General features: G+C 38.7%; 2 protein-coding genes across 7 annotated transcripts in view; both read right to left on the bottom strand.

Annotated features, from left to right (window-relative positions):
- The window catches only part of LOC120496313 (coiled-coil domain-containing protein 169-like), a 36,960-nt gene extending 31,361 nt beyond the window's left edge, over positions 1–5,599 (bottom strand). Inside the window, exon 1 of the mRNA XM_039696642.1 lies at positions 5,582–5,599. Within this exon, the coding sequence (XP_039552576.1) occupies positions 5,582–5,599 (18 nt within the window). The remainder of the gene's footprint in view (positions 1–5,581) is intronic.
- On the bottom strand, positions 4,149–21,401 carry SPART (spartin). Of its 6 annotated transcripts, none has more exons than XM_039696605.1 (9): positions 21,280–21,401; positions 15,556–16,391; positions 14,446–14,643; positions 13,335–13,439; positions 11,447–11,576; positions 10,473–10,667; positions 9,274–9,432; positions 9,106–9,196; positions 6,178–6,364 (listed from the first exon to the last, which is right to left on the bottom strand). In XM_039696605.1, the coding sequence occupies exons 2-9, from the start codon at positions 16,387–16,389 to the stop codon at positions 6,178–6,180; spliced, it is 1,899 nt and encodes a 632-aa protein (XP_039552539.1). In that variant the 5' UTR covers positions 16,390–16,391; positions 21,280–21,401. The 6 variants fall into 6 exon arrangements, with proteins under 6 accessions (XP_039552538.1, XP_039552542.1, XP_039552539.1 ...); XM_039696606.1 differs by lacking the exon at positions 21,280–21,401 and adding an exon at positions 21,072–21,095; XM_039696607.1 differs by lacking the exon at positions 21,280–21,401 and adding an exon at positions 16,963–17,067.
- Between the last annotated feature and the right edge of the window lie 5,553 nt (positions 21,402–26,954).

The following is a 26,954-nucleotide window of genomic DNA, read 5'->3' as shown; positions in this document are numbered from 1 at the left end:
TAGTTTTCTCAGTTCAAGTAATTCTGTTGCGTGAGTAGCAAGCCAAATGCCATAGCCCTACCACTTGCTGGGTAACACAGGCACTGCTTTAAAAGTTTTAAACACAGGGTATGTATTACTATTACTTTAACATAATATAAACCAGTATTGCCATCCACAAGTCAGTCCTGAAATGTGAATTGTAATCCTAAAGTGGTGGTGTCACATTGAAATTGGCCAATCTAATGCCTCACTGATACTGCAACAGCAGGGCAATAATCCAGCAGGATCTAATGAATGGGAGCACAACGGTAGGATGGAGAGTGGGAAGATTGATTCTAAGAAGAAAAAATAATTTTAATTTCACTTGTCTGATACATGAGACTCCTCCTCTTGAGCAAGAGATGATTTTTGAGTCTCAAATTGTAACTGATTCTGTCAGCTAATCAGTGAATTACCATCTTTGGTGTGGGTTAAATTCAGAATTTTCTGATACAATTTAATCAAGAAACAAATTTAGAAGAGTGCTGCACTGTAACTGCATTTAAATTTAGCTGCTCATTTTGCTTTCATGTATTACTGAATGCTACCTTTCTAATATTCATATTAAAAACACATTTCATAACAAACCAGTAATTTAAATAATGACTTGGACCTAGGTTAGCATTCATAACTGAGTGTACTGAATATTAGTAGCAAAGTTTTTAATCAGTGACCATTTTTTATTGTTACAAGTTTTTTGTGAACAACTGCTTCAAGATTAATGTAACCAGCCTGATGAATTGTTCTCAATGGGTGGGCACATTCAGAAAGCTCAGGAAGAGGCCTGGAATCACAAGGAGTCTGAGAACAGAGGGCACAGGGGAACTGAGGGCTGTATCCCCACCCACAGCATACTCTTTCTGCCCCAGGAGATTTTAATTTGACCTCCTCTCCAGGATACTTTCAGATCCCACCCTCACTCAGGGATTACTAGGTGTCTTATCCAGGTAAGCTCTCAGGAACCAGGTCGCTGTGCACATAAGGATGAGCCCAGACCACACTGGCTGGGTTGGCACAGCACAGCAGCCCTAACTGGGTGTTTCATCTGATGGTTTGGGAACTGGGGTGAGAGAAAAGCACAAGTGTCTCGTGGACTGAGGTCTTGAGTGTGTTCTGGGGTGACTTTATGATGCTGAATTGTATCCCCATTCATCTGTTCAGCCCAGACATAAGTTTTGCATCTTTAAGACTGGTTTAAGAGTGAAGGCGGGGAGAGAAGCGCGGGGAGAGAAGCGCGGAGCTTGTTATCAGGGACGGCATTTGCTCCCCCGCATCCTTCTCCTGGACTGTGTTGTGTGCAGCACAGACAGATGGCAGGAGACAGCTTTCCTTGGGTTTTTAGCTAGTTTTTAGCTACTTGAGGAAAAAACCGGACCGTGGTTTTTCTTTTTGAAGTTTGAACCTGCTCTGGACTGAAAATCCAGAAGAGCTCTGGCAACTTGGACCTGTGGCCCAGTGGGCCAGGCCTGGACCACAGCATTTCCAGCGCTGGAGGGACTGATGAGAAACTGAGTGAGCTGAGCTATAGCCCACCAAGGGGACTTTCTGACTTTGTCATCTCTTCGGAGCAGCAAGAGGTTTTATTGTATAATATTGTTCATTTTTTGTGCTGGTGAATGCTTTGCCTGTTAAATAAAGTTTTGTGGTTTTTCTTTTTGAAGTTTGAACCTGCTCTGGACTGAAAATCCAGAAGAGCTCTGGCAACTTGGACCTGTGGCCCAGCGGGCCAGGCCTGGACCGCAGCATTTCCAGCGCTGGAGGAACTGATAAGAAACTGAGTGAGCTGAGCCATAGCCCACCAAGGGGACTTTCTGGCTTTGTCATCTCTTTGGAGCAGCAAGAGGTTTTATTGTATAATATTGTTCATTTTTTGTGCTGGTGAATGCTTTGCCTGTTAAATAAAGTTTTTTTCCACTTTCCTCCAAGGAAATCTTTTCCTGAATCAGTTGAAGGAGGGGTCACTTGAATCTGCTTTCTAGAGGAACCCCTTTGGAGGTTTTCTCCAAAATTTGCCCTAAATCAGGACAGTGTGAAACTCCAAACCATCAATATTTTTAACAATCACAGCATTAACATACTGACACTTGCAACACTAAAGAATTTTCCTCCATTCCTTTATTCCAAATCAATTGGTTAAAATTAGGTAACTGGATACCACTAAAGGCATTATCATTGTTTTAAGGCTTTTAATGGGTTGAGTTCAAAAATTTTAGTAAGAACAGTTAGAAAACTTGGTCAAAACACAATGTGTTTTGAAAACAGAATTTTCTTCTTACGTATTTATGATATGTAAAGGCTTTAAACACCTAGAGTTACTTAAAAGCAAGGTAGACCAGTTGCTGAAGGCATAAATTAATATTTACAAAGAAGTTATTTCTGTAGCACCAGTAATTAAGGTATGATGAATGGCTGTGTGGGCAAAGGGAAACTTGTGAATGTTGTATATTTTGACTTTACCAAAGACTTTGATGTAATCTCCCACAGTACTTTTATAACTGAATTGGTGAGTTCTAGATTGGATAACTGGTTCATAAGGCTTCTAGAAAATTGGTTGGGCCATCAGGCTTGAAGTGTGGAGATCAGCAGTATGACTGCTTGACTCTGGGATCAATACCTGAGCCAATACCCTTAATTCCTGATTGACAACCTGGAAGACTGAGCACCAGCTCAGCAAATTTGATGATGGCGATGAGTTGGGAGGAGCAGTTAGTACGGCAGGAAGGGTGACAATTCACAGGTAGGTGTACAGCCTGGAGAAACCTAATGAAATTCAATAAAAATCAAGTGCAAAGCCCAGTATCTGGCACAGGTAAAGCCCATGGATCAATAAGGCTGGACTAGTGTCTAGAATGCAGTGCTGTAGAAGACACAGGCTTCCTGGTGAAGAAGCTGGCATGAGCTGCTTACAGGAAACAAGACCGAAGGGCTCCTGGGCTGCCACAGCAAGGGCATGGCCAGAAGCCTGAGTGAGACAGCTCTTCCACTCTATTCAACACATGCTAAAGTGCTTAGCTTTTGACTCCCAAACAAGTCCCAAGGGCGGCATTAGGTCAGGAACTTGCCTTTGCTCAGGCTGGAGAAGAGAAGTCATCAAGAGAGCTTAGTGCTGTAACTAGCTATGTTGTATGAAAGTCTAAATAAGATGGAGAAGCCAAAGTTTCCTCCAGTGTGCATGATGGAAGGATGTGCAATAGAATGCATCTGCATTTAAAAATGTTTGTCTCGGTATAAGGGGAAATATTGAGCAGAGGCAAGTTGGGTAAAGGTTACCCAGGGGGGCTGTGAAGTCTCCATCATTGGAGATAATCACAACATGAGCAGAATTGGGGCACAGTACTGTGCTCCAGGCTGGACCTGTTTTGAGCAGGAGGTGGATTACAGACCAGGGGCTCCCTTCCAACCCTCACCTTTCTATTGTAAGCTGGTCATCATGTTTTTTGTAGTGGAAGGTAGGTTTACCACTTCTTTTTAAAGGATTATGGATTTATTCAGGGAACATTAAAAATAAGCTATTCCAAGTTGGTTTTAAACCAGCATTAAGCAAACCAATCAAACAACCTTTGGAATCTAGAGGAATCCATTCAAATACAAGAGTTTAGATTTGAGGTAAGAACCACGGTTTTTATCTACACAATGATGAAAATGTCAGAGATGGCTGTAGCTTAGAATGACTTAAAGATCATTGTAAGTAATCCTCTCAAGACAAGATTTGAGACTAATATTGTAGCAGAAAAGTCTTTGAATAAATTTGGAAGTAAGAATGCCTTAGGAAATCATGTAGTAGTTCATACACTACATAGCTTAGTAAAATATCTAGGACTGCCATGTATCAAAAGATGTTCAGTGTTCCAACAAAAGCAAGTTGTGAATAGAAAGCCAAACTAAGACAGGAGGTTTGGGGAGCTTAATATATGAAAAAGAGAGCTGAGGTAAGGCTCTCTGAGTAAATGTGGGAAGGCTGTTGTATATGGTAGAAGAATGGAGGAGAAACCTATGGAGTTGCTACCCCGGACCTAAAAGTGGCAGGTGAAGCGAGGCAAGTTCAAGCATCATACTATCAGCTGGGAAAATTAACTAAACTTTGAAAAAGGGAAGATAATGGATATATCACATTACAAACTATAAAATGGGGTAGGCATCATGCAAAAAATAGTTTTAATCCATTTTGAAAGACATACACATGAAGAGAACAACAGCAGATTGAGCACAACACCACTACCTGATACTGATGGCATTTAAATATTGTTTTTCCTCAGTGTATTCCAATGTGGTCTCTTGAAGACTGTAACACCTTGATCTTAACTGTTGTTTTGATGGTTTATAGATGAAACTGAAGGGTATAAGCTATATGCAAAACCTCAAAATGGCAGGGACAAAGAAAATGCAAACGCCTACATTCCTATTGTAAATACAGCTCATAGCAACAAAAAATGATTTTGCTAATGTTATGTCTTCAGCAATCTTTAACTGGCTACACAAGCTGGCAAGTGGCAGACTATAGTAACAGAAATTGTTGCAGTGTACTTTGGATGGAACTTATTAGTTTGAAATATTTAAGGTCTAGTTGATAAGCTTGTTTATACTGCATATATACCCCAATACTGCTATTTTATTACTTCTGAAGAAATTCTTCCACTTATGGATCCATATAGTAGCTTCATATGGCAGTATTCCTGGCAGCATCAGCTTCATATCATAAAAAGGTCAAGCACAGATTTTATTTTTATTTCCATAAATCCAAGTTACACTTCAAGTGGTTAGATCCTTTCTTTCACATTTCTCACCTTAAGCACACACCTTCTGTAGCTACCACAAAATATGCACCCATTCTAACAGACTCTAGCTGTTACTGTATTTTTTCAATCTTCTACAAATATCACTTGCTAACAACAATTTATAGTTATTTTCTCCATCTACATGAAATGGAGATAAGTTGTAAGTTGCTGGCATTCTGTCTGTTGCAGGTCCAGCCAATATTAGAATGTGCAGCAGCTTTAAAACTCAATAGTAAAGTGTTAAATAAGTAGCAGTGTCAAAGCATCTCAAGGATTTAACATCTTGAGTTATTTTACACTATGCTACAAATGAGATGACAGATCTACACAGAAGTGTCTATTCTACACAACTCTTCATTAAAAGGGTTTGTCTTCACTGTCTTTTTCAACACTTCACACCCCTGTGCAACTATTAATTTAATGGAATAAAGATGATGACCATTAGAACTATTTCTTCAAACATTAGCAGTCTTCCCTTAGGAGGTCATGATACACAATCTGAATCTTTCTGGATCAGCTGAAAAGTACAGAATGCATAGAATTTCCCACTGCCCTCTAATATTTTCACAGAAAAATACTTTAATTTATGCAAAACCATACTTACTCTCTCTACATAAAAACCTGAATTTCAAAGCATCTTTGTATCTTCCTTATGAAGTCAACTGGAAAATGCATTTTTCTAGACCTGTAAATACTCTTTTAGAAGAAATGCTTGGTATCTTTGGTTTACTTATATGCTGGATGAGGAAAAACAAAAGTTTGAAAGGGAATGACTACCTAATTACCTGAGGTTCATCTTTCATTTCTCCTAACATGAATTTTGGGTAAGATCAGCTTTTTTGTAGGTGAAAAGAGAAATTCTCTGTGAAACAAAATGCTTATTTTAGTAGTGCATATTAAATAAGACAAGGCTTGATTAGTAAAACTAATCCTTAAGGATAGTTATAAAGCCAAAACTGGTAATTTTACTTATTCCAGAATTAGCAATCCTACTCTTTCTGTATCACCACTTTCTTTATAAATATAAAGTGTTACAAAAATATTCACAATAGTATTTCTATATTAATCTATTATTCCATATATTATTTTTAAAAAGTGCTTAAAGACACAGTATATGAACTGCAAACTCATAAGCTTCCAGTTGCCTAAAGCCCTGATCGAGTTGTTTAAACCCCTTGTTCTGTACTGAACAAGGAGGTGACAACTTTCATTTCTCCTCCTACAAATGCTCTTCCTACTTTTACATTTTCTTGTCAAATTAAGTAACAGTTACTTGAAAAGTATAGTGTGACTTATGTTCAATGTCAGATGAGCAGTGTAGTTACTTCTAAATAGGAAGTTTCATCTCTAATGTAAGGCTCTGAGAAGTATGTAATTGCTTTCATTTTTTACCCTTCTTCTCATTATCCAATATTTTATATTCATCTAGCACAGCATGGCCAGTTTCCTTTGCGGTTCTCTTTACAACAGATTTTATACCAATATTTTCAATGTTAAATGCTGCAACACCAACATTGATTGCAGAATTCATAGCGTTGTCTGTAGCATGACCAGCATCCTCTCCATACCTAAGGAAAAGAGAGCAGTTTTGTAGATTTGTATACTTAAGATTTTAATCCTCACTGGAATTCTTTTGAGAGCCAAAATTCAGGCATTACCAAGAAAAATAATAAGCACAGAGCCCAAATGTCTAAAGAATAAAATTAGAATTTATGAAGCCATTGAATAAAGGTTGCTCCTCTATCAGATTAATTGCTCTTTGAAAATACCAATATGCTTCTACTCTTTTTCTTCAAGAACGCTTCCAGTCTTTCTCCCTTTTTTCTCTCTAATTTTGAAGAGTAAAAAACCTATTTCCAGAATGGTAAGAAGGGAGGGGAGAGAAGTTTTATGCAATCACTAAGGTGCTTTTTCACCTTAGTTCTTAGGTAAAATTCCTACACTCTCTATATAGAAAGCCAACTGCATCCCAGGCTGCATCCGAAGGCCAGCAGGCGATTCTGCCCCTCTACTCTTGCCTTCTGAGACCCCCACCTGGAGTGCTCCATCATACAGAACTCCAAAAGAGTCAACAAACCTATCTTGAGAATGCAATGAAAATTATGAAGTGATGAAAACCTTTGGTCTCTCCCGTGGGCTGTGAGTCCAGCTTCTTTGTGCTTTAGTGAGCAAGTTGGCAGTCTCAGACTAAGGACTCAATTGTGCACAGAGAGCACAATGAAGGAGAACAAGAGTACAGTGAGAGCAGTAACTCCAAATGTTCTGGGTAACCAGACATTTCTCCAGAGAGCACTGCAGTCAGACAAACCAGGGCAAAGGGCCAGTATTCCTGGCAGCATCAGAATCCCAGCAGTCAGCAGAGTTACTTTTTCCCTGTTCTTGTTATGACCAGAGGTTCTTTGAGGACCTCAAGATAGAGAGAAGCAAAGAACATCAAAGAATCCAAAAATCTACAATATATCAGTACAGCAGCCAGAGCATGTGGCTGGAACTGACAATGAGACCGAATAAAAAGAATTAGTGGGCTTTTTGTTTTGCCTTTAATTCTCTGATAGAGCAACAGCCTTGAATCATCAACACTGGATTTGCAGGTCAAAGAATTAATCTCACAGCAGAAGTATTTGTCAGTTTGATTAGTTTGTCAATTTGATTATTTTCACGTCAGGAGCATCATAAGCCAGCATAGCATCAGTAAAATAAGTAACCTCATTTAAAGCAGGATTGTAGTTTATCCAGTACAGTAAGAGCAACAACTTGCTGATGTCTGATAACTAATTTTTTAGTTTGCCTGCCTGAAGTGTGTAATTTTTAACTCTTTAAAAAATTGTGCAGATATATATACTGCATTTATTTAGATAGTTTTAAAAAGAGGTAGTGGCATGGAACTTTGGCACACACATTACTTCTGAAGCTACATTTTCCCCCCCGTTCTCATCAACATGCATATGATGAGCATCTCTTTAAAATTCCATCCACAAGAGTACTGCAGCTAAATTTTGGCCATTTTATTTTTAATTAGAGACACTGATGGTGCTCCTTTAGCTCTGTTTCCATTAAGTGGAATTTAGCTCATTCACTGGTATTTTGAGTGGCAGACATCTTTGTCACTGAAATAAAAAACAGCTTATAGAAGGGAGATTATGTAAAATTTTGATCTAATTACAAGGATAGATTTTAAAGATTCCTTATCAAATATTTTCAATCACATTGCATTTAGCTACAACAGGTAGTTACTTATTGTTTTTCATTCTTAGTGTCTGTTGTCTGCTGATCTCCATATTTCCTATATTTGTATCTAAAATAAAAACATTAATTTGAATTTATGTGAAATGAGTACCAGTACAATTTCTCCTGACAGTCCTACTGCAAACAAACATTAGCAATAAACCACAACTGACTAGAACTTTGCTATTTGGCCTCCTATTTGAAATGCATCACAACACAACCCTGAATGGCAATCTGCTTAATACTGTATGCTGATGTTTATCTTGTTACCATTGGATTGTAGCCTGTATGCACTCTCAGCAATCCTTTTAGTATCTCTTTTGCTACATTTATCACCAATTCCATTTAAACTGCTTGCTTCTTCTTACTCCTCACTTTCTATTAAATCTATTGACCTTTTTGTGAGGGATGCATTTCATGTTTCACAGTTATTTCAATATATTCCATTATTCTCCACAGCATATTCCAGTACATGCATACAGCTTTCATCTTTCCATCAACTTAGTATCATCATCTTAATCCCAAATGTTACTGTCCTCTTCCCCCACTATCTTCTTCTAAGAACATCTTTATTCTTCAAGCGAGGCTATTCTATTATTGCTACATATGCCTTAGATTTCCTTACAAAATTTTCTTTTTTTGTACTGCCTTGCTTTAGCCAAACCTGCTGCAGACAAGGTTCTTTTATTTTTCATAAAATTAGCTAAATTTGCATAAATTCAGGATTAGAGCTCAGAGGTTTAATCCAGTAATTCTTTTCATAATGATATTATACAATAGAACGAAAATATAAATCTGAACATTATTTGTAAGGCAGCTTGAAGCTGTAATACTTCTACAAAGAACTAGAACTACTTCTACAAGAACTAAAAAAAACCCTTTCCATAATCATTTACTCGTTTCGGATTTTTGCATACAAGAGATGCTCATTACTGTGCACTTACCACCTTATCATGTGCTACATAATTACAGCAAAGGAGGCATTTCAGTTAGCTTCCCTGCACTTTCATAAGCTTTTTTTGCCAGTATTCAGAGACAATAACAGTGTGCTGTAGAAGATGAAAACAATAAAAACATAACTTACTTGTATTTGACTGTTTTTACAGTCTCAGTTGAAACACTTTTGGCAATGCACTTCGCTGCACTTTCTAAACCTTGCCACACTGTTGAAAACCCTGTAGAAACAATCAGCTTATTTGAGTTCATACCATTAAAAATATGCCATTAAAAAAATGTAAAGAATTTTTATTACCTTGAACTCCACTTGCTGCTACAACCAGAGCACCATCAAATGTAGATTTGCCATCTTTATCTTTCTTTAGGGATTCTGGAACTAATTTGCTGCCATGCTTCTTCACATGTGGAGCCAGCTCCCTTCCAACACAGCTCGCTATAGAACACACCCCTTCAACTACCATAAAACAATAGTATGCAGATTATTTAGTGAGAACACAGAACATCCTTCTTTAAAAGCAAAAAATAAAATAAATAAAATAAATTTTAAAATTAAAAATAAAATAAATCTTCTTCACTCATAATTAACAGGAAGCTTCACTGAAGTCTTAAGTCATGCTTCTATTTAAATATGTTTATATGAAAGACAGCCTTTAATCCACATGTAAGTGCCCAACTGATACAAATCAACCTTATCTTTCAGGTTCTACACAGCTGCAAATCCTAAGAAACAAGTAAGGCTGGCCTTGTGAATAAAAAGTGCCTTAAAAGACATACATACACATCTCACACTCAAATTTCAATAAACTGTTTCCACTGCTTTGTTATCTCTAATTTGTAGATAGAGAACAAGTTGCTGCTTTCCTGACTTGTCTTCTGCAGAAGTCTTTCTTACAAGCATTCCAACTCTTCAAAGTAGTTTTATAAGATCAGCACAATTTACTTTTAAACTTGGATGAGTCACTAGACAGTAAATATAAACATTATATGCAATTAAATAATAAAATTAAATTACTGTGAGCTGTTAGGGTTTCCAGGCACCTCTGAATACCAGGCCATTTCTATTTTGATATTTATACATGGTCAGATGGACTTGTTTCAGGTGTGTGTGTTTAAAAATATGCACACACATGTTCTCTTGTGGTACTGTATGTTAGTAACCAGTGAGAGTAGAGGTTTAAAAAAATATGGTTACCCATTTAAAAAAAAAAAGACAACATTCTGAATTAACTGTCTAAAACTCTCAAAAGCATATCAAACTTAAGACTATATAGACTATTCTTTTAGGAAAGAAAAGAATGTCTCAAGGCCAAGTAATATGCACTAATGTTAAAGCACATCTCTTGCAGGAGATAACCAGGCACAAACTACTGATCTCTGAAGTTTATCAAGTCAGTAACTGCTCTAGTTTACTGGCTAGAGAAACCAGCTTGCATTTTACGAAGTTTTTATTATTTAAGGCAAAAATATGATATTCTATGAGATGGAAATTTTTACCTAAGAATTGGCTGACTTTCACAGCTCCACCAGTAGCCTGTTTTGCTACGTGAAGTCCCTTTGCTACAGTTGGGTTGACTTCCACAGGCTTTTCTTCTGGTTGAATGTGCTCTCGCAGTTTAGAAGCTCCTTTGTGAATAGCTTTACCCGTGTATTCTGCTCCTTTCATTAGGCCCCAGCTTACCCAAGATGCACCTTCAAGGCAAAAATTGTTTTTCTTAGTATGTACAATTTTATGGACTGTGATTCTTTCAGCTATCCCTCCTCTGCCTCTGCAAAACAGGAATGTTTAGAAACATTCCTCATTGGAGTCTGCAATTATATTCTCCCCTGAATGGGCTAGCACAGAAATCCTGCAGTAATTTCTGCACCTATACCACCACTTTCTACATTCATTTCATTTACGTTTAACACAGCCAGCCCACATCCAAAGGTCAGCCTAATACAGATACTCAGTTTTGTCATGGATATGCAAGCACCAGCTGAGTTAGAATTGATAGAACTGCACATCTCAATGCTATTAGCACTCAGAACATCACACAAACCCAACCCTCTAGCCCTCCTTGCAGATTCATATACAATCAGGTGGTGGTCATCAGAATATTCCAAAGGTTCTCAGAGGAACCACGTTTATCAGAAGAAATCACAAGAGATGCCTGCTGTAATATGTGTTCATGTAGAAGTAAAATTGTTCTGTCACAGTGGTTTGAGTCCCAGCAGGTGATATTCTAATAGAGTCAAAAGAGAAGCCAAACTCATTTGCAATGAACAAACTGTTGGCATTGGATTTATATTCTGCATGGTTTTTATAAAGCTCATCAAGGCATCCTTTAGAGGATCAACACTGGAACAAGGGAACAATTACTTCTGATCACTTTGCTTCTATCAGCACCCATGCATTTAGATGAAAATACTGTTTAAATGTCACTAACATTGGTTTCTATACAACATAAGTGCCCTTATTACAGCTGTACCTGACAAGATTCCATGGGCAACTTTCTCACTCCATTCTGGTAACTCTTTCTGATCTTCCACTTCTTCAGGTTGTGGCTGGATATGTACAGTCTGAGGCAAGTGAATTGCATCACTAGAGGCTTCAGAAGGCTGACAAGTGAAAGCAAACATCTGAGCATCTACTTTGCAACATATCATCAGTATTTCTGGTTTAGATCATACACATCCACTGTCAAATAATACTAAAATTGTGCGTGCCTTGGGTAAATGTAAAGAAACTCAAGCTAAATTTAACACTCAATTACTTTTTCCACAAAAATTCTAGACATCCAAAAAAAAGCTTATCAGGCAGGACAGCTTTTTTGTACACTTTTTTCATCCAGCTACAATGAAAAGGTTTGCTTGCCAATGCAGCCATATGGCCAAATAACTAAGCAGGGAAACTTTACACTACTAGTTCACTGGCAAAACAGATAAGAGACTGTCCATCTCTCATTTTTATCTTCTCGGATAGAAGTCAACTCTGTTGTTATTCAGCATGGGAACTGCAGTCTTTGGTTAGAGAATCCACTAAAGGAATGCAGCTGTTGAGGTTGTTTTGTTCCTCATTCTTTCCTCCCAAATTCAAAAATAAAGGAGATTATTCATGCTGTGTGCTGTTGCTGCTTTTTCAGACTGGCACAGCCAAGGAAAACATCAAACTGTGCACAATACTGACCCCTATTTAAGGCTGGGTGGACAGGTTCTTTGTTACTTCATGTCAGACTCTACAGTTTCTAGAGTAGACGTTAATCATTCAAACACAGCAATCACTACCACAGACTGCTTAGCGCTTCTAAAATGTCCAACATCACTTTATACAGTTCGCAGACAATGTACAATTAAACTTTACAGAAATCTAAAAAAATTGTAACAGGTTTAACTTTTTGTTAAGAGAACTTTTCCAATGTAAAAGTAAATAAGCCCCACAAGCATTTAAAAGATTGAAAGAACTAATAGTTAATGACAGAAAGAAAAAAACATTTTTGTTTAGTCTAGAAGAGTCTAAATGAGAGCATTTATAGATTAAACTCACAGGCAGATGAGAATACACAATAGAGAACAGTATTTGCTATTACAGGGAATAACCTCCCCTGAAATATTTACTGGATATAAAAGCAGGGTATTGCACATGTTGTAGTAAAACCAACATTAACAGGAAAGAGGAGATGAAACCTTAGGAGGCTGCTACCCAGAAGCTTAACAATGTTATCACTGACATGTACTACATCATCATTTACTGCTTGACAGCAATGTGAAATTTTGGTGTTCAAGAAATGTCTTCAGAATGTGACCAAAACACTCTGCGGGCTGAGCAGGAGAAATTACCTCAATTAACAGCTATAGGTAAAAAACAAAACAAAAAAACCCAACCTATTAAAAAACCCAAACTATGTTCCAGATGTAATTTAGTTAAGCCACAGGTTGGGGCACTATAAAGAAAACCAGTCAACAAGACTTCTAAGATCTACCCTAAGGAGCAAAAATGGATTCTCTAATAAGACAGGGGACTCAGTATTGCAATTATATTAAATACAGTTGTCAGTTAGATCCTCATGAGTACTATGTAAAACAGACACATTAAATGGCCATCAGACTAGGTTTTGGAATACTTGTGCTATATCACAGTTTTTAAGACTTCAGAAAAGTGCTGATTTGAAATGTGGCAGGCTGCAGCAACAGAATTGGTGACTGACAAGAAACCAAACTATAACAACACAAAAAAGCCATCCAACAAAAATAAAACACCACAGGACACAGCATACACAGCTGCTGTCAATCAAATCAGCAATTCTAACATGCATTTCTGTGACTTTTTTTTTTTTTTTTTTTTTTTACTATAGGATTTTGGAATGTCCTGGGATTTACCTGGACTTTGTGGCCAGACCTCTGTTTAAATTTATCTTCAAAATGTGCTCTCATAGTTGCTGGGAGCTCTGAAGGTAACCCTACTCTCTCATGGGATCCTGGCACCTGTGACATCGCATCAGGGAACATTAACAAAAAACAAAGTTTTAGGAAAATATGGAACTAATAAGATATCCAATTTGAACTACTTCTACGCAGGAAAAATTACAGTATTTTATCCAGTGAGTGAATATCACATAATTCTGTAGTACTTTCCTCTTTTAAGTAAAAGTTATTGTATTGGCCTCCTCTGCTAGTGAAATTCCCTGCTGAACTCACTGGGATTTACACCATAACAGAACTCCGCCCTCATGGGATGCTCCAAACTGGTCCTTCATCATCAATGAATTCAGCTTTTGGTGAATCAACAAAATTCTTGCATGAAAAAATTTAATCATGCTATAATCTTTTAAGAAGTTATTGATCACCACTCTTCCAGAAATGATGCTCCAGGGCTCTTACAGTATATTTTCCACTTTATTACAAATCACTGAATTTTACTGCACATTTCTTAGACTATGGGGGTTTTTTTTGTTCTCTCTACCTGTCAATATCTTACTGCAATAAGGCACCAGATTTATCTACTTTGAGATCCCATTGGAAGGCAGATTTCTGAGGTACATACTATTTTCACAGATCTTCTCTGAAGTGGCTTAGCGTTTTTTAACTGTAAACACATCTGGGCACAACATTCCAAGAATGCCAGCATCAAAACTACACAGAGAGTTACGTGCATGCACACAAAAGAAAAAGCATGCTTTCTCCTGAACACATAATTTCATTTTGGGTCCTATGTTCTCTTTCAGAAAAATAGAGAAAATATAAAAAATGGTCTCAAACTCCGCTCTCTGCTTACAATTTAGTATTTACAAATTTCTGTTTGTCTCATCTCATAGGACCTACAGTTTCATTACAATGCTGATTTATCATGGCTACTTTATCTATTTCTCACAGATGAACTTACCACAAAGACAAAAATCTGTCATTTTACACAACTAAATGTAAATGTGAGAATATATTGATGATTTATACCTTTCCTTATTGGCTTATAACAGACTGCCCAGAAATTTACCTGGATTCGTAGGTCAGACATCTGTTTCAACAGATCCTCAAACAGCTCTCTGTCAGCTGCTGGAAGTTCTGAAGACAGCACTACTCCCACGTAGGACCCTGGTATCTGGGACATTGTGTCGGGGAACATGTAGACCCCAGTATTGCAGCACAGAACAGGAGACTGGGTGCACATCAGAGGATACAACCAGTCACAAACCTAGGAAAAACAAGTACATAGAATCAAAGGACGCTTTTTAAAAGAAAACTAGGCAGAGCATACTAATACACGTCATAAACTTGATTTTCCATAAAGTTTCTAGTGGAACCTTCTAGTGAAAGGTTCCCTGCTGATGACAGCGGGGTTGGAATTAAATTATCTTTATCGTCCTTTACAACTCAAACTGTTTTATGATTCTATGATGAAAAATAAAAAGCCTTATACCATCTTGAAAAAAAGAAAAACAATTCCCATGTGATTCTGGAACTATCATTCTTGATTAGTTTTGACAGTAATATAGAGAAAATACTAATTTTCACAGGACTAGAATTCAGGCTGATACCCTCTTAACTGAGGTCTCATCTTGAGACCCAGATGAAAAGAACTGCCAAGCAAGTCAGGATTCACAGCACCTATACCACTTTGGAGACCTCAGGACAGGTTTATATGACAGGACTAATAGAAATGCATGGCTGTCACTGGCCTACTATTGAAGACGCCTAACATGAGTGGAGCTGAACAGCAGACCCCAAATCAGGATCCAGCAGACTCCCCAAACCAGCCAATCTTAGCTGTAACAAGAAGACCCAAAGTCAGAATCCAGACCAGAAATACTATGTTCATTACAGAACATGCTCACATGAAGCAGTAAGGACTGAAAAAGTACAAATAATGCATCTTTTATTTATAGTTCTGAGTCTGGATTAACATGGACCCTCAAATTTCAAATTATCAGTTGCCATAACTGCAATACCTTATCACTAATTGAGAATTAAGTGGGTAGCACTCAACACCATTTTATCCTGATTTGTTATAATAGGTGAATCAAAATGTCTTCTCTTCATGACAAAATAAGTCAAGAACCACGGTTCTTGAAATTTTAATTAAAGGAGAAAATTATTTTCCTGTTACCTGAAGAAACGCCGGTGGACGATTCCGAGCAGTTTCACTATTTGTATCCAAGAACTTCACGATGCGCAGATATCCAGGATATGAAGGAGCACTAACCTGCCCGTCAGGAGTCACAAAAAATATCTGTACTCCTTGGGGAATCAAGATCAGCTCATCTGCATCCACTCCCAGGTTTTCCAGGGGAGGTGGCTGAGTACATTTGTTGTGGTAGTAGTCCTCACTGACAGAAGAAAACTCCCCGGAGTCTGTGCCGTAGGACACAGTAAAGTGGCCATTGGTAGCTTGAGGAGTATAGGCAGGAGGTGCTTCATTTGGCAGACAAAGAGGTTTTGCAGATGATGGACTCATAGCTGGAATTTGCCCCTGACTCACAGCTGCACCACTTCCATCTGCTGCAGGCAACTGACTTGGAACCAACAGAGAATTAGGGGGAGGGGGTCTTTCTGGCTTTTCTTTGGAAGGAATGGAGGGGTATAACTTGGGCACCCCAGAAGGGGTATCCATCATAGCAGGAGATGCTGGTACTGGTGGGGTGTTTTGCTCTAGACTGCCAAGTCGAGCACGAACATTTTGCAGGGTCTCTCTCATCTTCTGTTGCATTTGCCTGGCAGACTCCCACTGGGACCCCACACACGCAGGACCCTCTGATGGAATGCTAACTCCTCGGAGCAAGTGGTCAAGCCCTTGCTCATAGTAACTTCTTGCCTCTTCCTTCTGACCCAGTTCATCTGTATTCAGTCCTTTATTGATAAAAAAAAAGGCTTTCCTGTACTCTTCATTAATGGCTTTAATATTTGCATCTTCTTGCATAACCGGATCCCGCAGTTGTTCCATTACTGCAAATTGGAATAAAAATCAATAAGAATATACAGAGAGAAAGCCAAACAATGTTTACCTTAGAATAAAATGTCTTCTTAATGATGACCCTACTGCCTGTATTAGCAGAAATCTATCTAGTTGCTTGGAACAGTGTCTGATATGTTATGGTTATCTCCTAATAAGCTGATATGATTCCAATGCAAGGAATCCAAGGAATCTATAACCATCAAATCTAGCCACATCACAGATATTTACTTCTTAAAAATTAAACATCAGAAGAACATGGACATGCCTGATACTAAATTTTTCATCTTCAATATCAGTAGCAAACAAGAGGAATAAACAAATAACTTTAAAAAAATCTAACTTTCCCAAAAACATCTCTAAGGTTTTAAAAAATTCAGTTACCATTTTGTATATTTAAATAAAGGCTGTACTTACAAACAGTACATTTCCATTTGAATAATTTAAGATAAAGCACTCAACAGATTTTTAGATCTCGATCAACTAACATCAACAAACAAAACAGTGAAATACTTTGAACAGTTAAAGCTGTGCTTTACAAAATAAAAACATGGAATTACTTATTTCCTTTACAGTGTTTATAGAGTGAGAAAAGGCAATTGTTATTTTACAATCCTTGCTCCCCTGGTGACAAAAATTGGAAGTACCAACATGTATAAAAGTTTGCAGGTTCTAGGTCTGTTTTGGAATGTATTCCTCAAACTGCCTGATGTATTTCAACTAAAAAGAGGAAAAGAATCTAGTAGGCTTAAGTACTGGATAACTCATTGTTTTAACTGTACACATATTGTCAGTCTTGGCCAAACACAGGAAATACAAATAATAAATTCCAATGAATTTGGGTTTGGTTTGGGTTGTTTGCTGGCAGCCTTGAGAGGCATTGTTAATTCAGGAACATCAGGCAATTATACTAGAAGAGAATAATGATCCTGGGGCACAAAAATGGGATACTATGTTAAATTTAAGAGCAGATATTTTCAAGCAAAACCACTACCACATTCTCTGCTGTAAGGGAGATGAAAGAAAGGAGACATCTGTCAATCACAATGATATTAAGCCACAGAAAACATGGGGTAAGTAAAATCCAAAGTGCAAAACTAAAAATACTTCCACTACAATGCCCTGTAACACCGCTGTACAGGGCATTGGTGAGAATTCACACACTGAGCCACATCCAAGGAAGCTGTGCCAGAAGAGGAAGTGGTGGGCAGGTTTTTTTCCTGACGAATCAATCACTCTTCCCTACAAAGGTGTAGGTTTGGCTTACCAAGGCAATACAACAAAGGCTAAGAGACTGGATTAGTCTTTACAAATATAATGGGTGAAAAGAAGAAAGTAAATTAGTAAATAGTAAATAATTACTGGGAATTAAAAAAAAATTAAATCCACACTTATAATAAAATCCTGAAATAGTACCTACATTTAAGTTTTCTTAATGTCTCTTCTTGTTTTAGACTATCAACAAGCTAAAAAATATAATCTGGAAAATATCCTTCCTCTACTCCAAGAAAAACAGAGAAACTTACGAAGTGCAGGTCACAAAAAGATTTTAAAGAGGCAAAGGATGCTTGTTCTACTTCCACACTCTATAATGAAAATGCAAACAGCATTTGGGTGACTGATGCATCTGCAGTCACACAACAGAAGTGCCATGTATCTGTTTTTATGATGCTACAGAATCCAATTTCACATAAAAGTCAAATGTGTGGTTTCAGTACAATAACAGAACCGTAGTTCAGAATATAACAGGGGTGCTTGAGAAGGCAGCCCAGTGGAATGGGTCAGCAGCAGCTCAAGCCACCAGGTTCACTGCCCATCATGTAGCAACTTTTGGTCTAGAGGAGATTTTTCTGATTGACTGCAATCACTTGTTGCCAAGAGGCTCAGCATCTTTAAGCTAAAGAACAACACTGGCATAAGTGCGTATTTACTAATCACCAAGAACATCACCTTTAGAAGTTAAAAGTATGCTCCTGACCAGAACAACAGCAAACAATTAGAGCAAAAGCAATTGGAAAAAACTCCTTACAAGGTTGTGAATATAGCTCGATCCTTACAGCAAAAAAAATGGTGACAGCAAAACCACATCACTGTGTGTCAACACTTCCATTTACTATTGAAAAATCCATTTTTCCTTTTAATTAGGGTATGAAGATAAAAACCATTCAACAGTAAAGACTCTGATTTGAAAATTTTAAGACTCTAATCTGAGAATTGTAGGTTCTTAAAACATAGAAAATGCTTAGAAGACTGAGAACAACAGAAAAAATTAATCTGTCATCACCATTTACTTCTCTATTAAGCAAAATGTACTTGTTTAAGATTTTAGTGCCTGTATCCCCAAGCCTGTATAAGGCTTTCTAAAGGCTTGAAGTAAATTATTCATTTGTGTGAACACGACTGCAGTACAAGTCCCCTTTGACCCACGTTTATTGATTTGTTGTTTTTTTTTCCTGGGTGAGGCTAATGCAAAGATACTTTACAGGTTTCAAATAATACTTTTGCTAATGATTGTTAGCATATAACAAGAAGAGACATCAAGTAAAATCCTAACTACATTTCAACTTAATATTTAATTAATTTACTCTTCACTGTATAGTTCTCATACTGACAACACCACTGTTCTTGCTAAAGCTCAGTCTTTAATGGCACCAGAAAAGGTCTGTAAGGAAATGGAGATGTCAGCACCATCAGTGTCTACACAGCACTGGTGCACAGCAGAGCTACAAAAGCTGGCTCAGGAACTCTGATTGTCTGAAACATCCCAAGTTTGCAGTATACGTGCAGCACAGTCACCTCCAAATAATGCATTTGGTTGGCAGAGCACTTGGAAATGGAGGAAGGACTTCACAGTAGATTTCAAGCTAAACATGTGAGAACTAGAAGTCAGCCCAAATAAATTAATTTAATTCATTCTTAGTAATTGATTAAAACTAATACAAAAGAATTACATAAGCTTATCTAATTGCTCCCTCACAAGAATAAATATTCTCTGAAAAATAACATTTAAATAGCAATCTGATCATATCCAAGGAATATCCTCATTTGCTATTATTTTCAGCGTACGATCTTAATATAGCATTTAAGTGTCCTGCATATTTCAATATTTATCTGTAATCCACTCCTGTACAATGACAAATTTCATTTCCTCTGTTTTAAAGCTGTAATAAATGGAAAAATGTGTTTTACTGGATACTGACAGCACAGCAAGCCAATCTTTGTTCCTATGGCCTGTTCCGATCAGCCCAGATCTGTACCATTTAGTGTTAATTAAGATATAGAGGAACTTTGTATCAGAGAAAGCCAGTCCAAAACTGAGGCAAGAGCTAAAGGGCACTGTAGATAATCACAGATCAGTCGAGCACTTGAGCCCTTTTTCTTCTATCAGTACAGATATACTCTGTGGTTTTAAGTGACTCGACCAAAGGAGGCTACAGTGCAACAACGAAACTTGACTTTAATTCAATATTGTAAGCTACCATCTCATCCATCCTTCCTCTCAAGCAGGAAAAGTCCACTCCATTAAATGTAATGTATATTAACAAAAATACAGGTCAATGGTGGATCTCACTGCTAGACTGTAAACATGAAGTCTAAGGCTTATTAAGAGGATTAAACAGCCTGACAGAGGCAGGATACACTTGCCAACTCACTATTTTTGAAGGACAGTAGGGGGGGGAAATGCAAATCAATTTTTAAAAAACCCTGAACTAAAACACCCTTAATCCAAGAGTTCTTACTTGCCAACTGTTTTTCTCTCAGTCACCACGTAAGAAGTACCACACAAACACAATTGTTTAAGCCTTATTTCTGTATGAAAAGAGCAAGTAAGAAAGTATTAGTAACTTTCAAGAATTGAAAGAATTAAATGGTATCTAGAATATAAACTAATACAAGCCAGGTACTAGCTAAGAAATTTACCTTTTTTTAAGCTTTTAGCTTATTTAAATTGTTTAAAGCCTTTAAATTTTTCATTAAGTGGTGGCCTACTCCTAGTTTTTAAGCAAAAAAATTAATTTGTCATGCTAGATAATATCAGACTAGACAACAGAAAGAGTTAGTGCTATTAGAGTAATTATTCCTCTCAAAATTACCAAATACTTCAGTGAACTGCCATCCTCTGACATTGCAACCTACACCTTCTCAGGCTGGTATGCTAGCACCTACATTCACCCAGCCAGCATGTCTAATTTTCCTCATCTACTGCTGCGTTAAGATTATTTCTGTCCAAATAAAAGAAATTCCTTCTTGGTCTGCGCCTCCACCACATGCTGTCAGCACAGAGCTTTCAGGCCCCGGGTGCCTACTCGTCACTTCTCTAAAAGAGAAAGCAGAAAAGCAGGGGGCAGATACTGCCCTTCCCCTCGCAGCCGCGCTGCCCCGCACTGACGTTCTTCGCAGCACGAAGTACGAAGACATCGTAGTACCATTCCAAAACATTGCAAGATCGTCATGGAAAATTCAGTGTTATGTAAGACTGCTATTTAATACTATTTCATTAGCTATGTGTGCCTGCCGGTTTCTGATCACTACCAACGTTTTACCAAATTCAAGAAACTCAAATCGGTCTGACACGAGTCCTTTAAAAACAAAACAACAAGACAAAATAAAAGGAGCAGCTTTCCGAAGTACTCTGACAGATAATCTCTCAAGACACTCAATGCATTATTTACCATCAGGGTCACCTCAACCTGCCCAGATGCCGGCCCTCCCCGCCTCTCCCTGCCACCACCTGCCCGCGGGGTTCCCGCCTCTCCGGCGGCCGCAGCCCGGCCTCGGCCCGCTCCGCTGCCTCCCCCGGCCCGCCCCGCTACAACCAGCGCCCCGGCTCCGCAGGAAGCCCCGACAGCCCAGCTGGGCCCGACCCCGTGCCCGCCTCACCGAGCCGGGAGCCTCCACGGCGCTCAGCCCGGCCACGCCTGCACCGGCGCGGCCCAGTCCGGCCCGATCAGTCCCGCCCCCGCCCGGGGCAGGCGGCAGCGGGCGGGGCCGAAGGGTCGCGGCTGTGGCGTCACCCGGGGCGGGCCGGCCTGGGCCTGGGGCGGAGCTTTGCAAATTAATAAATAACGCTGGAGTGTGGAGTTTTGTCCTAGTTTTGGTGTTTTGTTTTGGTTTGGGGGTTTTTTTGGGTTTTTGTTTTGTTTTGTTTTGTTTTCTGCTTGTTTGGCTGTTTTTATTTTGGAGGTTTGCTTGTTTGTTTGTTTCTTTTTCTGAAGGGGGTTTTTTGGGGGGAGGGTTGAAAGGCTATACAAGATTAAAAATGCAAAATTAGAAATGCAGAGTTAGAAAGCAGCGCATCTTGTACCATATCCCTACTTCAACCTCTTCTTTTTTCTTTTTTTTTAATGCTCTTGATGTTTGGGGAGGAACAGAGGTCTGCGTGTTGATTTCACTTCACTATAAAGTAGTTTCGCTGGGAACATGGAAGATCACTTCTCTTTTGATTCTGGTTTCTGTGGCTCTCACCACCATCTATGATCAAGACGTCAAACTGAAAAATAATGTACATTCCCAGTGATACCATGGGGTTTTTTTTCCTATTGTTTTTCAGTAGCTGAGTGGCTTTGCTATTTGTAAGGAATTGAGTTAGTAATCCATATATCTCTTCATCTTTTAATAAGAATCTGTAACTCTAATTAGGTGTACGTGTGTGCACAAAAGCACGTATACCCCAATTCTAGTTATGGAGTTGGTATGAATATCCAAAAAATGGAAAAATAAGGCCCAAAAGCTATAATTCTGAAGTCTCCCCTTTCATGTCATGTTTTCTCATTTTATTTTGACTGCTACTCCAATTGTGCCAAAGAGGCAGGCTGCACTGAGCAAGGTTGTTCTTCCAAAGTGGCCATCTCCAGGTGAGACTTACTTAGCAACCTGGGCAAGCTCGAGCTGGTTGCTGCCCTAAGTGCTGGGCTGTGGGAAGGGGTATCTGCATTTGTGCATGGGTGCTGTAAAAAAAAAAAAAAAAAAAAAAAAAAAAAAAAAAAAAAAAAGAAAAATTATCTCACTAAACATCCAGCACTTGCCTTAGATCATGAACGCTCATGTTTTCAGTCGAACTTCCAACGGTTCAGTGAAATAGCTGCTCAAATTATTGGATATAATCTGGAAGTATATTACTGATTTGCAGCTTTAATAATCAGTGCTGAAATTCCTCAGCAGCTTGACTTCCAAGTGGAAAATTTCTAGCCTGGTTAAGTCCAGCAAAGGTGAATTTCATGATGCATGACTCTTTATCTGTGCTAGCTCTTCCAGAACTTGCTGGGTTCCATCCCTGTTAAGGCTCACTAACTTCCTTTCTCAGGTACTGTGTGTGTGCTGACAGTGAATCAATGTTTAACGTGCTCAAGACCACAGACCATAAGAAATTCATAGTAAATACTGTCTTTACGTAGTGGCAGCCCTGTCCAGCCCTTTGGCAGATGGGTTTACCTCTAAGCTTCATTTAGGTCCAATGTATCTCTGGAAATTTGTCACATAATTTGGTTTCTAGCATAACATTTCTCTAGGAATTCTGTGTTCCAAACTTTTCACGTGCCCACTCTTCAGTCCTTTTCCTACTGACAAGAAACAGAGAGCAACCTGAGAGAGAAAAAGTTGTCCGCACATCAGGGAGAGTTCCTCTTTCTGAAGAGCAGTGATGATGAGAGACAAGCTGTCCACAAATCCAGGAGGGTTCCTCTTTCCAAACTGCAGTGAGGACAGTATTTGCACGTGAAGCAGTGTGTGGACAGATGAGCGTTTGGACTGGTGGAGAGGGCCCTAAACATTCGTTTAAGCAGATGACAGGTTGCACTCAGGTAACCAGATGTTACTGGATTGTGTTATGCCCATATATGCAAAGTTTACAAGGAAATAAAAAACGTTTTTATAACAAAAAGTGACACTCTCTTTTGAAGCAGGACCACAAGACAATAGAACTTTTAAAGGTTTTTAACCATGCAGGGGATACCATTGCCAACATTGTGTTGTGGGAGCACACCTAGTGAGGTCCAGAAGTTGATGAGGGGCACAGTAGTGTCAAAAGGGAGGGAGGGATGAGCTGGACAGGTGAGTACCAAGGCTGTGCTCTGAGCTGTTACACATGGGCACATGTGCCCTGACAGCCTTTCCTTCCACCAGATGCTGCTTTGCTGTATCACCCCCCACCTCACAGGGCAGCTTGTATCTCTTGTGACTTTATATAAGCCCCAGTACTATTGCTTTAAGTCAGAATTAGAGTGAGGGTTGAATTGCTACCATGGCATGTTCCCTCCTACAGCTAGAGAAAAAAGCTACTTTTGCCTCACCTGAATCTGCAAATTTTAAACTGTGTGTTTTTTCTGCAAGTCTTCAATCTCATCTGTAAATGGTGATTCTGCTTATGGTAAGCTATATCTTTAGTGATTTCAATCTTAACATCCACTGTGGGCTTGCTTAATTTTTGTCTGCACTTTCATAAAAATATTTTCCCCCAAATATCTCTTTTTTATGCTTTATAACATAAAGCTCTATGCAAGCTAGGCAATATCTATCTATGTAATGTATTAAGGTATATAGGCATGTATATATATTTCTAAGCTGTTTAAACATCATAAACAGTAAAATCATTGAGGGATCTCAAACTGGTCTGTAAATGCTAACAAACTGGAGGGAGTGAGGCTGTGAGTAAAAATGATGTGAGAAATTTCCCAAACCACTTAGTTGTATGCAAATAAATTTCATTGGCTCACACCAAATGCCAGTACAATTGTAACCTGGTTACACATCCAATGGGAATCAGGCTGCATAGACAGAATGCTTTAAGTCAGCAGCCTCCGAATCACTGATGGAAGCACAATAAATCACTGTTGTGTGGGTACAACTGAATATATAATTATTCCACAGCTCCTAACAATAGTAAAAACTTCTGTGGTAGACAAATTATGATCTCACTGTGATTATTACCTTTTGTCTGACTTCAAGCTCCATAATCATTTGCAGAAAAATTACCCTGAAGCCAAGCAAAGAAATGGCAATAACAGCTCTCTGACAAGGGTAATATTGCACCTTTTTAAAATTTTGCTATCCACTGACCTCAGACTGAACTGGCACTTTGTTAAGGTGCAAGAACACATCTTCAGCATCTCTGTGCAATGTTGACAGCCTTGAGCTACGAGCAGGGATAATGCACTTAGAGCAGACGAGTATGAAACATGCCATACGTGCCATAGGAAAGGCACCTACTTCCTGAGACGATCCCATCTGGGAGGGCCAGTCCCAAAGGGTGATGGAATAACCTGCTTGTTACCAGTACAGCCCTGGGAAGAAGGAAGAATTTCTAGTTCAAAGAAACAGTCCAGACAGCATCTGTGCACTGCATTTGGCCATGTGCCAGGCTGCTGCCATCTTGTGCAAGTTTTTTCCCTGCCTTTTGCTGGAAGCAATTATTTGCATGTGTGTAATCACTAAATGCTATCCCCCCAGTCTGCTGTATTCTTGTCTTGTACATACAGAGCAAGCACAGAAAACCAAGACCCTTTTATAGGACCCCAGATTTTACATTTCTGACTGTCAGAGATACTACAAACATGGTCCTCAAGTTCAGCCTATGGACAATGTTTCTGGAAAGGGATCTATGTGCTCTTGGAAGGTCTGCTAATGGGAACAGCAATGGGAGAATGAGAGAGATAGATGATGGACCAGCTTAAGTTGACTGGGAGTTCAGTTTGTTTATTCAGCAATACATAAAATGAGTTGACAAAAATGGTCAGAAGAGGAAATACTTGGGAAATATCAGGCTCTGTAAAGTGGTAACGAAGTTCTTCTCTTGGATGGTTTATAGGTGATGTGACAAGCCACAGCAAAGCTGGGCACAACAAAACTCAAGTTATTCACACATGTTGATACAATATTGAGATGCTGGTTGTTCAGTTCAGAGGAAGAATAAATTCAAATGCTGATGGAGGCATTCCATCATGCCTCCTTTGTGGTACTTGGAATAGTGGATACTTTTATTAGATAGCAGCCACATGTTTCCCAGAATGATGTGACATGCTGTCAGACTGCAGAAAGCAGCAGAGATGTTGAAATATGTTTCTTTCAGCACCAAAGTTGGAAAAGTATGCTGCTGTCAAAAAAGAAAGACTATTGAGGGACACTTTGCACTTCATAAGTGCAGGAGTGAAACTATATGCAGCTAATAAATAATACTGAATTATGACATTTATCCTGGGTTTCTTAGTTGTTGTTTTACAGGTTTTTTGAAGGGGATGGAAGGCTACACAGGAGATTAAAAATGCAAGGTTGAAAGTGCAGAGTTAGAAAGCAGTGCATCTCATACTTAATCCATAATTAAATATATATTTTAATACTCTTGATGTTTAGAAGAAACAGAGGTCTGCATATTGATAGCACTGCACCATAAATTATTTTCTCTGGAACATGAAAGGCAACTTCTCTTCTGTCTTCTGGTTTCTGTGGCTCACACCACCATCAAGCACTAATATGTCACACTGAACACTGATGTATAGCACCAGTAAAATCAAGTGTTGTTATTCAATATCCAAGTGGCTTTGCCTTTGTGATAACTTGAGTTAGTAATTTGATTGCATGTAGTCTCTTTGTCTTTTAAGAAGAAGACATAATTCTAATTAGCTGTATGTGTGTGTGCACAAAAGCGTATAACCCCAAACTTTACAGTGTGCTATTCCAAAATTATATTGGCAGAATTAGGGCCTTGTGATATACTATAACGAAAAATAAATTTCATAAAAATTTTTCTACAGATGATTTGGGGGAACACTTGTTTTCCTAATGATTCAGATGAGGCAATCTGCAACCCTGCCCATGGAAGTTCTGGGTCACCTTCTTGTAGTCTCAGCTCTTCACAATTTAAAATTCAGATCTATCTCCTGTTCCTTAAGTTAGAATGGGCCTGAGGGCTGTTATTTGTTAAATAACAGCATGTTTTCAGGCATCTTCCTTTGATGAACCTGTTTTTAGACTACAGGATTTTATGAACTGATGCTATGCAGGGATATTTGTCATATTTTATGTCCTATTTGGTATGGTTATATTAAATACTAGATTAAAGACATCTGCTTAGGTAGATTACCTCTCTTCTTATGTTTAAGGTATGTCTGTCCTCGGATAAATTTAACAATCTATTTGGAGTCTCACTATGTGTGTGCTAGATGAAGTAGATCTTTTTTTTCCTGTGGAGGAAAGTGGGTAGCTTTCCCAACAGTTTGTACATAGAGACTGAGTGTTTAACTAGGTGGCATATCTGTCCTGTAATTGTATCCATTTTCCCCACCTAGAAAAAAGAAATTGAAGGAGTCGTATATCTCTATTTGTTTTGAAATACAACCTCCTCAAATTGATGGGCAGGAGTTCAACCAGAGTGATTGTAGTTATCCGCTGAGTAAACTCAAACAGCAGTCTGGCTCTGCCCAACTCTGTACATAGTGCTCTGGAAGAAACGTGGAAATTCTTCTAGTTCCCAAGTCTAGCAGCTGAGACCACCCATGGCCTTCTCAGTATCAGGACGAGTCCTGTGCCTGTGTCTGCTCCCTCTTGGTCCTTTGGTTACCCAA

The sequence above is a fragment of the Passer montanus genome, unplaced genomic scaffold (genome assembly GCF_014805655.1).
Source record: "Passer montanus isolate IOZ18808 unplaced genomic scaffold, ASM1480565v1 scaffold99, whole genome shotgun sequence".
NCBI classification, from domain to species: domain Eukaryota; kingdom Metazoa; phylum Chordata; class Aves; order Passeriformes; family Passeridae; genus Passer; species Passer montanus.
This window is presented reverse-complemented; position numbering and strand designations above follow the sequence as displayed.